We start from the raw sequence: 12,050 nt of genomic DNA, 5'->3' as shown, positions 1-12,050 counted from the left end.
AAGTGGTTTGATCCTGTGATGCAAGCACCTCCAGTGAGCACTCAACCGACTAAGCTAAATCCCGCCCCAATCTGGAAACAAGTCTTGAAATTCAACGATGTTTTGGCCCACTTTAAATATACACCACACAAGCCAAAACACCCTTCTAAACGGACATTTACTCTAAATGTATACCACAGCGATGGTAAACATTACGGCTAATGTGAAACCATTTAAGATCAATGATACACCTGTTTAAGAAAAAAACCCTGCAATTGTTCTCTACATTTACTGTTATATACATATGCATGCCTATATCCAATTAAAGTTTAACATGAAACCATTTAAGATCAATGATACACCTGTTTAAGAAAAAAAACCTGCAATTGTTCTCTACATTTACTGTTATATACATATGCATGCCTATATCCAATTAAAGTTTAACATGTTATCCTGGGCATAAAGTCCTGGAGACTCGACTGCCTCTTCATGAGAACCAAAAAAAAGAACATTTACACTGACTGTATAATACAGTAAATTTTTATGTAAAACATTTGACATTAATCCTGTATAAATAGGAACTTGAGATCGCAAGCAAACATGTAAAGGGCTCTGAACATGATCAAGTCTTTGTGTACTGAATTACATAATGTATAATGGTTATTTAATGGCTGTTTACTTACAAAGCAGGAAGTCGAGATTTCTGTTCTGTCTCTGCGGTAATGGTGTCACCTTTCTCCATGCCTAGCAGATTGCTGATTGCCTCATAATCATACTGCTCTGAATAGCGGGACCGAACCTTCTTTTTGACAAACTTATCCCAGTAACTTTCTGGAAATGATTGTGTGCTCAGCACCAGTTTGTCCCAATGAGCTTTGAGGTCATCATCTCCTGGTTGTTCCGCAATATATAGACCTTCAAACTCAAGTTTTCGAGCAATCTCCTTCTCCCGTTTGAATATGACTAAAGGCACTTTCAGGCAGTAATAGCCAACCAGCATGGAGAAAGATATCAGTGTGTGCATGATGGCCAAACAGCGCATCACAATCTCCAGGTACGAAAAGTTACCCTCAATTGTAACTATCTCCTCAATGTCAGCATCATCAACCTCTTCAGTTCCATTTGTTGGTTCATCAAACTCAGAATCAGATTCTGGTATTACCTTGGAAACCTGTAAAGTGCATATAAGAAATATATTATTTCAAATTTATAAACATTTTGTGCTAAATTTAACATGAACATCTTTTTGTTTTCCTGCCATTAATATTTTGGGTTTTTTAAGTGAAAATACCAAGGTCTTCCAATAATGATTCTACTCTTCTAAAGGCTGTTTTAACAAAATAATCATAATGAAGGTGGAGTGTTATAATAAATAAAGTTTGCTTTGTTTAACAACACCACTAGAGCACATTGATTTATTAATCATCAATTATTGGAAATTTAGTAATTCTGACATATAGTCTTAGAGATGAAACCCGCTTTATTTTTCTATTAGTTGCAAGGGCTCTTTTATATACACCATCCCAGACAGGATAGTGCATACCACAACCTTTGACATACCAGTAGTGGTGCACTGGCTGGAATGAGAAATAGCCCAATGGATCACTGACGGGGTGGAGTGGTAGAAGCAGTTTTAACCAATATTTAGTGGAACAGAATTTTTTTTTTTTAAATATCGGTTTATTTTCATTAAACAAAAAAATCCCTGATCAATGAATAAAATGTCACTTACACATGTAGGTGCTAATTGTTTTTTAAAACATCTTTCAAACAAATTTTTAGATACTTGCCCTGTAGAATAGGAGAATAAAGTTGATTGCAAATGCTAGTGCAAGAGCGAAGTACTTGAAATTATAGAAGTTTCTTGCAAACAAACTCTGTTGAAAGAAAAAAAAAACCTCATGTAGAATTCTGTCAACATCTACAAACAGAGAATTGTAATATCCATACAACACGGTACAACATTCTATTTAGGACATACAAATGATTAATTATTGCTACTGGAGGCCTTCAAATATATCAAATACAGTATACATAATAATTTTTTAGTGGGGAAGGAGGCTTTGCCCCATGCAATTCCCTACCAGGCCATTGCCCTGGACTTCACCAGGTATCTGAAGTCCTTGGACACTGGCTTTAGGGTGAATCTCATTCCTTGAAACATTTACTGGTTGACAGATCCGCTATTTAGAACAATGATATACAAATGATTAATTATTACAGCAAATGGGTACTTTTCATCAATTTTTAGACTGAAAAGTTGATACTGATCAATTCAGTTTAATATTGTAATATATAACACTGTGATAAAGTAAAGTAAAGTTTTTTTGTTTAACAACACCACTAGAGCACACTGATTTATTAATCATCAGCTGTCAGATGTCAAACATTTGGTAATTTTGACATTTAGTCTTAAAGAGGAAACCTGGTACAGTTTTCTATTAGTAGCAAAGGATCTTTTATATGCACCATCCCACAGGTAGGATAGTACATACCACAGCCTTTGGTATACCAGTCGTGGTGCACTGCCTGGAATGAGAGCTAGCCCAATGGGTCCACTGATGGTGATCGATACCAAACCGATTGGGTATCAAGTGAGCACTATACCACTATACTACGTCCCACCCCCACTGAGATAAATTTATACCAGGATATATTTGCCGTAATCACTGGGTCCACCGATGGTGATCGATACCAAACTGACTGGGTATCAAGTGAGCACTATACTACTATACTACGTCCCACCCCTACTGAGATAAATTTATACCAGGATATATTTGCCATAATCAAAGGCCTGTGCTTCTTGTTCCTCTTCCTCAGTGGCCTGCTGTTGTTCCCCAGTGACTGGATCCACCACAGAAGCAGCTCTATAAAATATAACAAAATGTCTTGGATTTAAATCTATATTAATTAACAAAATAACATGGTAGATTGTTTACTACATTTTTATAATAATGATTCAGTTAAGCCAACAATAAAAACCAACCTGTGCTCCACCCACCACCCCACTTGAGAACGAAAACATAGGGTTTTTTTCTACTCTATATAAAGATAAAAATGTGGCTTCTGCTCCTCCCCTATAGACTATGCCCCCATCACTAGAGTTTATGCTCACCTACAGATATAGTTCCAAAGGGCCTGAATATAAAGGGTTGACCACATAACTGGCTATATGAAAATAGACTCAGTTTATTCACCAATTCATACTCTACTTCTAATTACCGGTAGTAAGAAATTTCAATTACGATTAAATTTTTCAAATTTAATTAGAAAATTTGTTTCTAATTTTCATTATTATTCATACTTACCTAGTACTAGCACAACAACAATGCTATGCGACCCTGAGTTATAACCTCCACTGCAGAATTATCTCCCCTTGCCGGATGTATAACCTACACCCGCGCATGGGTAGACCGTATATCCTCGTTATCGATTCAAAGTCCGGAATGACTGAATCAAAAAAGACCTCCCTCGGGGCGGGTGGGAGGTAACGGTTGTTGTGCTAGTACTAGGTAAGTATGAATAATAATGAAAATTAGAAACAAATTTTCTAATAGTGTTATTCAACTTACCGTACTAGCACAACAACAATGCTATAACAGACGTGATATAACACCGTTAAAGCACGAGAATTTAACATTAAAGGGAGGAGGTAAGAAAACAAGGAGGACTTACCCATTCAACCAGTAGTGTTCGTCTCAAGTAATGATACAGTGAAAACGCAACCCACATCATACGAGGTATAAAATGTCAAAGTGACTTTTAAATTGAAGAACTACAACCCCAATTAAAAGTAAACCAAGTTAACAAGGTGAGGAAACCCGCACACCAAGTAATGGTAAAAGACACTCGACTGCCCCAGATAGTCAACCATCCACCCCCCACTCTCCAAACAGGAGGTGGAGAACTATCTCCCAGAAAGACTGCCGCTAGCGACCGGACGGAAATAAGGGTCGCCCCCTACTCGTGGCCCTGCACACCGAAATGACTTACTGCCCTGCAATGACTGATTGAATCCGCCGAGTTCCGTCCGGACCAACAGCCATATCACGGAAATAAAACTGGTAAAATGTGTGTCGACCTTTCCAAAACCCCGAACTCATGACCGTGAAAATGTCCAAAGAATCATGGAAATTAAGGGAAGCAGAAATCGCCAAAATCTCATGAGGTCGAACGGAAAAATTCTGCAGAACATGATCACCCGCCTTCTTATATGCCAGTTTGATGGTTGCAGCAATCCATCTCGACAAAGCATTCTTCGTAATGTCTCCTGGTTGGTGTGTGAAAGAGATAAACAGTCTCTTAGTGTTTTGCCGGAGATTTCTAGTACGCTCCAAATAGAATTTCAAAGCCCGCACCGGACAAAGAAGTCTATCAGAATTATCTGCAGAAAGCGTACGAGATAAACACTGAATGATGGCCGGAGGAAACTCTTCCCCTGGCACCTGGTTCTTAGCCACGAAAACAGGATCAGTACGTAACGTAACTGACCCGTCTGTATTGTAATCCACCAAATCATGCAAAAAAGCACGAATCTCACTAATACACATCAAATGACGAAGACTGGCGAATTTCAAAGGCTCGTAGGGCTTGCCTTTGAGTGCATGCAGAACCAAAAAAATATTCCATTTAGGCAAAATGGAAGGCTTCTCAACAGTGTTTTGCAACGACTTAAGCAAGTCATGCAACACGAGATTCGTTGAGAAATCTTGACGTCCACACTGCCTCAGAGTAGTGAAAATGGACTGGTGACTTCTCACCTTCAGCTGTTTTTCTTGGACAAGAGCCAGAAAGTACTCAGCTAAGTCATTAACAGTAGGCGACAAGGGATCCATGTCCCTCTCAGTCGCCCAACGAACCCAAGCGCGCCAGAGACACTAGTAGACCCTCTCTGTAGACTGGCGCTTCGAAGAGGAGACGGGCTCAGCAACCTGTATAGAAAAGTCTCGGTTTCGGAGGGAAACGCCGACAACCGCCATGCGTGAAGTCAGAAAACCTCCGGCTTCGGATGCTACTCTGTCCGACACAGTCTCTGACAGGAGCAGAAGAAACCAGGCTTGAGCTGCCCAACTCGGGGCTACGAGCGTGACATGACAAGGTTGCTGTCTGATCTTTGCCAGAACCTTGCCAAGCAGAACCGGAGGGGGAAAGGCGTAAAAATCCAGTCCCGTCCAGTCCATGCTCAAAGCATCATATTCCAGTGCCAGTGGGTCTGGTACCGGCGATACAAACACTGGCAACTAACTGTTCAGGCGAGTGGCAAACATATCGAGTTGAGGACTCCCCCACAACTGAAGAACTCGATAAGCCACCATCCGGTGCAACATCCACTCCGTCTGAACCGGGGAACGACGACTCAAAGCGTCCGCCAAGACGTTCACGGACGAAGGAATGTGTTTGGCCGATAACACCACTCCCCAATCGTCACACCATTCCAGAATCTCCAAAGCCGCAAGACTCAATGACAGGGATTTGGTGCCTCCCCACCGATTGAGGTAAGCAACAACCAACATGTTGTCCGACCTCAACAAAATTCGATGATGTCGAATAACAGTCCTGAAATGGAGACAAGTGCAACGCACTGCTTCCATCTCCAACAGGTTGATGTGACGACTCCTCTCTGAAGGGGTCCACACCCCTGACAGATGTTGATCCAAAAGGTGTGCACCGATCCCCTCGAGGGAAGCATCGGTAAACAGGACCAACTCTGGAGAAAGTGGGTGTAAAGGAACGGCCTGGGACATACACTTGTCCACTAGACACTCTTGGATCGGAAGAATGAACCAAGGCCCCAATGGTATCACCAAATCCCAGCTGAGACCATCCCTGAACGCCTGGAACCTCTACCCTGATCTGACAGGTCCGGATTGACCATCGGTGTAGACACAGGCACACCCAAGAAAGCTGCAGTTTCCCTGATCCCTGCCGAAGCAGACAACGGGACTGGTGGTGTCAGTTGAACCGGACCGTCAGGAAATTCATACACGTACGAATTCTGCGCCGAATTCTGAACCCAACGTACCACGTGTGGATTAGCCAACCCAGTTGACGTAGTCACATGCGAACGATCTAAAAGTTGATGACGCTGTACAGGTGCCCCAACAACAGAAGGGACGCCCAATGGCGTCACACCCGAAACAACGCCACCTGGCTCCGTGACCGAGACAACGTTGTGAGACTTCGCGATTTCGCTAAGTGGCTCGGTGCCCTCGGATGCCACGACCAACCCTGCACCAGAAATCTGGTGAGACAAACGGCATCGCGAAGCGGACTTCATTCTAGAGCTAATCGACCCCTCCACAGAAGGACCGATAACCCTGCCCCCATCAGCAAGATGGGAGTCGGAACTGAGAGACACAGTCGTTCCTGCTACGACTGCACTCCCTCCAATTGACGCCCCCGTTACAACCGTAACAGGCACCGCCTCCACCGACAGAGGCAAAAGCAAATCCCCAGGTGGAACGGAGCCCGACCTGGAAGAAACCTTCCCTTCAGCCGAAGCAGGGAGCAACAGCGCCCCCTCCGTGCCAAGCGGCGCTTAGGGTTTACTGGTATCACCATGAAGATGGTGAACAGACAAGGAGGCGCCCTTGCGCCTACCACTTGTCCACGAGCTCTTTGAACTGGACACCGACTTGCCGACCGACGGCAAGTCGGTATGGAGCACGACCCCGGAGGTTGCCACTGTGCTCTGCCCATCCCGTTCACGTCTAATCATCCTCTTACGCTCGGCGTCTTTTGACAGCTTCTTAGCCTTCCCCCACGTGGAGGGGGACCAATTTACAGAGATATGAAACTGGCGTTCAAAACAACAAGAACGACATGCCCGACATAACAAATGCTGATTAAACTGGGGCAGTCGTTTAAGACAACCCCCCTCGGCACACACAACCAACCGGTTGGAGCCCGAGGAAGCCGTGTCAGACATTAACCCCCCCCTGTGTAAATCACCCAAAAGACCTCGTATGACAGAGTAAAACAAAATTACAAATTATTTAACAATTTGACAAAAATTTTACTACAGAACTCGAACACGACTGCAATGGAGGACTGCAGAATCAAAAACAAGGATATACGGTCGACCCATGTGCGGGTGTAGGTTATACATCCGGCAAGGGGAGATAATTCTGCAGTGGAGGTTATAACTCAGGGTCGTATAGCATTGTTGTTGTGCTAGTACGGTAAGTTGAATAAGACTAAAAATATGCATATCTTTTTCTGAGTTGAGGAGTTTCAAAGTTAATCTAAACTAACCTGAGCAGTTCCGGTGTTTGAACAGCAGGTGTAGCCTGCATAGGAACAGTAGGGGCATCAGTTTTGTAAACTATTTTCTCTTGAACCACCTAAAATTAGAAATACAACAATTAATGTATGTGGAAACCAATCAAGTGTAATACCAGTGAATGTCCCATAGATAACATTAACTTAAGATAAAGGAAATGTATGTATGTGTGTGTGTGTGTATATATATATATATATATATATACACAGTGAACCCCTCAAAACCGGACAGCCATGGGACCAAGGAAAAAGTCCGGTTTTGATGGGTATCTGGTTTACAGACGTTTCAGTATTGAGGTAAAACGTTTGTTGGTTGGTGTTCTCTACTGATATAGTAACTAATAAAACTGCACAAAAAAACCCAGGTACACTTTCGAATTATTTTAAGTTTATCATCAAGCGATAATTCAACATGGCGGCGTTTGCTGGACATCCCAACATGTCCAAAGTAAATACTAAAATGAAACACTGTTGACAAATTTTCCACCAAACCAAGCCATTCAATTTTACTCTTGGTTACTCTTTATTTTGTTAAATAAACTTTACAAAGATAAAAAAAAATGTTTTTTTTAAAAATGGGTTCAAACAATTGGAAAAATTAATTAAAATTCCTAGTTGCTTTGCCATTCATTGCAGTAATCGTGAGATGTACATGTAGGCTATGAAAAGGAGCTCAACCAAATTCGTAAGTTAATCTAATTTTGTAACAATTGAGCTCAGAATAAAGGGAGGACATGTGTTTCCTCCAGTTATTTAAACATCAAAGCTGTTAATTAATCCCTTAATTTGTATTTGTCAACTGCACAACAGTGAAACTGTGGCATGCATACATGTAATTAGCTCTGCGTACGCAATCATGTTATCGGCTGAGTGGGTATTCAAAGTATAAGAATTGCAGTAATGATTGACGTCGGTGTGACCGTCCAGTTTTTTTAGGTAAAATTTGCATTAAAGGAACACAATGGGACCGGATAATTTCGTCCGGTGCAGTTTAGAGGGGTTTCCGGTTTAGAGGGGTAAATTTTAGTGTTAAAAGATACGCAAATCACGGAACCGTGTACAACGTCCGGTTTTGAGGGAATTCCGGTTTACTGAGGGTCCGGTTTTGAGGGGTTTCACTGTATATATTATATCATGGATCTACATTTTACGAGAGGTTATAACCTCCAATCAGCAAATCAATGGTGCCACATACAAAGTGTGTACATTGTTCTTTTGATTCATATTTGCATAAACCAAAAAAACATCTGCATTCATTGATTAAAGTTAGTCACACAATTTATAACAAAATACGTGTCTGAATACTTTTGTTTTCCATTGAATATGTTTACAGTATTGTTTCTATGGAGAAATCTGTGGCATATAAATATATAGATATTCACTGACAAACAGCCAAATCAGGTTGCCACCAAATAACATCATATGCATGACATATTTTTAGTTGAATACCTCAGTAGTTTGTGTTGAAGTTTGTCCAATAACACCATTAAGAGTTGTTTCCCCTGCAGTACCATTTGGAATAAATGTATCTGTGGTGCTGCTACCTGGTGGAGCTGTTGATAAAGGTGGAACAGACTTCTCTCCATTCATCAAGTTTCTGAAAAAAAAGAAAAATCAAATATCAATACACTCACAACATTCTAATATGTGCAAGCAGTATAATTATTATTATATTGTTAATATGTACTCTTAAAATTAGGAACACCTTAGTACCTCAATAAAATGCCATAACATGAGTAAATATTAAGGTTTTTCCAAAGAAGAATATTAGGTTCACATGAATTTCCAAAACTAATGCCCTCCTTTTACTCTATTTGGAAATCATGTATATATACATATGAAGGCAAATTCACAATGCATCTTAAGTTAAACTTTTACAGTTAGCCGTTTAATACCTGATTATACTTTTGGAATTTATTTCACATAGAAAATTACGCCATTACAAAAGTCATATCACAGAAAGGACAAAAGAAAATGGTTTATTTGTATTTCAAAATTCATTACCTGTACAGTTCAAACTTACAGAATCAGTTTTCCAGCCAGAGATTTATGATTTTGTGAACTTGGTCCCTGGCATGTAACAAGGAAGAACAATACTTACTGATTTGTATCCATGGTAGAATCTCCTGGTATGGGTGGCTTCAGGTCCCTGGCATGTAACAAGGAAGAACAATACTTACTGATTTGTATCCATGGTAGAATCTCCTGGTATGGGTGGCTTCAGGTCCCTGCCATGTAACAAGGAAGAACAATACTTACTGATTTGTATCCATGGTAGAATCTCCTGGTATGGGTGGCTTCAGGTCCCTGGCATGTAACAAGGAAGAACAATACTTACTGATTTGTATCCATGGTAGAATCTCCTGGTATGGGTGGCTTCAGGTCCCTGGCATGTAACAAGGAAGAACAATACTTACTGATTTGTATCCATGGTAGAATCTCCTGGTATGGGTGGCTTCAGGTCCCTGGCATGTAACAAGGAAGAACAATACTTACTGATTTGTATCCATGGTCGAATCTCCTGGTATGGGTGGCTTCAGGTCCCTGGCATGTAACAAGGAAGAACAATACTTACTGATTTGTATCCATGGTAGAATCTCCTGGTGTGGGTGGCTTCAGATCCCTGGCATGTAACAAGGAAGAACAATACTTACTGATTTGTATCCATGGTAGAATCTCCTGGTATGGGTGGCTTCAGGTCCCTGGCATGTAACAAGGAAGAACAATACTTACTGATTTGTATCCATGGTAGAATCTCCTGGTATGGGTGGCTTCAGGTCCCTGGCATGTAACAAGGAAGAACAATACTTACTGATTTGTATCCATGGTAGAATCTCCTGGTATGGGTGGCTTCAGGTCCCTGGCATGTAACAAGGAAGAACAATACTTACTGATTTGTATCCATGATAGAATCTCCTGGTATGGGTGGCTTCAGGTCCCTGCCATGTAACAAGGAAGAACAATACTTACTGATTTGTATCCATGGTAGAATCTCCTGGTATGGGTGGCTTCAGGTCCCTGCCATGTAACAAGGAAGAACAATACTTACTGATTTGTATCCATGGTCGAATCTCCTGGTATGGGTGGCTTCAGGTCCCTGGCATGTAACAAGGAAGAACAATACTTACTGATTTGTATCCATGATAGAATCTCCTGGTATGGGTGGCTTCAGGTCCCTGCCATGTAACAAGGAAGAACAATACTTACTGATTTGTATCCATGGTAGAATCTCCTGGTATGGGTGGCTTCAGGTCCCTGCCATGTAACAAGGAAGAACAATACTTACTGATTTGTATCCATGGTAGAATCTCCTGGTGTGGGTGGCTTCAGATCCCTGGCATGTAACAAGGAAGAACAATACTTACTGATTTGTATCCATGGTCGAATCTCCTGGTATGGGTGGCTTCAGGTCCCTGGCATGTAACAAGGAAGAACAATACTTACTGATTTGTATCCATGATAGAATCTCCTGGTATGGGTGGCTTCAGGTCCCTGCCATGTAACAAGGAAGAACAATACTTACTGATTTGTATCCATGGTAGAATCTCCTGGTATGGGTGGCTTCAGGTCCCTGGCATGTAACAAGGAAGAACAATACTTACTGATTTGTATCCATGGTAGAATCTCCTGGTATGGGTGGCTTCAGGTCCCTGGCATGTAACAAGGAAGAACAATACTTACTGATTTGTATCCATGGTCGAATCTCCTGGTATGGGTGGCTTCAGGTCCCTGGCATGTAACAAGGAAGAACAATACTTACTGATTTGTATCCATGATAGAATCTCCTGGTATGGGTGGCTTCAGGTCCCTGCCATGTAACAAGGAAGAACAATACTTACTGATTTGTATCCATGGTAGAATCTCCTGGTATGGGTGGCTTCAGGTCCCTGGCATGTAACAAGGAAGAACAATACTTACTGATTTGTATCCATGATAGAATCTCCTGGTATGGGTGGCTTCAGGTCCCTGGCATGTAACAAGGAAGAACAATACTTACTGATTTGTATCCATGGTAGAATCTCCTGGTATGGGTGGCTTCAGGTCCCTGCCATCGTCCGGTGAATACACACCAACAATGGGAGCCCCCAGAGCTAGCGGCCCAACTGGCAGAGGTGCGGGTTCCACTGTCTTCGTCAACTCAGATTCCTTATCTCCCATCATCATGTTGATGAAGAACTTCATTAGTGTCCTGTAAACAACACACAAGATGTTTGACTATTCATTAAACATACAGCTTGTGCATCTCAACATTAACAACAAAAAACAAAACAACATGTACTGAACAACATACGTAATTGGCTTGAGAGATGGCAAATATTTTAAATGGATGTCAGTTGGTCATTCAAATGTATCTATGTCATTTGCTTTTACATGATTTATATCGGATTCACCATTCATTTATTGGATGTGTTTGCAAGTTTAATAAAAACGGGCTTCAATTGTATCGCAATTCAGGTTAGCAGATGTTGGATTCGGGTCCCAGTATCAGCTCCAACACAGAGTGAGTTTCAATGGCACAATGGGGATGTTTCAGGACACTAGATTGACTTGGCTCTCCTTAGCTACTGACAAATAACCATTAATCTCTATCCTGGTCAGAAAGCTCAAATAGCTTAAGTGTGTGTGTGTGTGTCCAGAACAGTGGTCTTGAACCTTAATTGGATATAAGCACAAAAATACACACACACTTTAAAATAAAATCAATGAATAAAGAAACCAGAAAACATGCCTACTGTCCATCCCTTCATTCTATAAAAACATTTTTAGTTTGGTTTGATGTAAGAAAAAAT

General features: G+C 41.4%; 1 protein-coding gene across 5 annotated transcripts in view; it reads right to left on the bottom strand.

Moving 5' to 3' along the window:
* Positions 1-12,050, bottom strand: part of LOC121371392 (ryanodine receptor-like) — a 129,535-nt gene that overhangs the window by 8,043 nt on the left and 109,442 nt on the right. For all 5 annotated transcript variants that reach the window (XM_041497252.1, XM_041497254.1, XM_041497253.1 and 2 more), the window contains 6 exons: positions 11,258-11,449; positions 8,710-8,857; positions 7,234-7,322; positions 2,747-2,846; positions 1,770-1,856; positions 663-1,150 (listed from right to left, as the gene is read on the bottom strand). In XM_041497252.1, coding sequence (XP_041353186.1) covers positions 663-1,150; positions 1,770-1,856; positions 2,747-2,846; positions 7,234-7,322; positions 8,710-8,857; positions 11,258-11,449 — 1,104 coding nt within the window. The remainder of the gene's footprint in view (positions 1-662; positions 1,151-1,769; positions 1,857-2,746; positions 2,847-7,233; positions 7,323-8,709; positions 8,858-11,257; positions 11,450-12,050) is intronic.

This window comes from Gigantopelta aegis, chromosome 4 (genome assembly GCF_016097555.1).
Source record: "Gigantopelta aegis isolate Gae_Host chromosome 4, Gae_host_genome, whole genome shotgun sequence".
Classification (NCBI taxonomy): Eukaryota; Metazoa; Mollusca; class Gastropoda; order Neomphalida; family Peltospiridae; genus Gigantopelta; species Gigantopelta aegis.
This window is presented reverse-complemented; position numbering and strand designations above follow the sequence as displayed.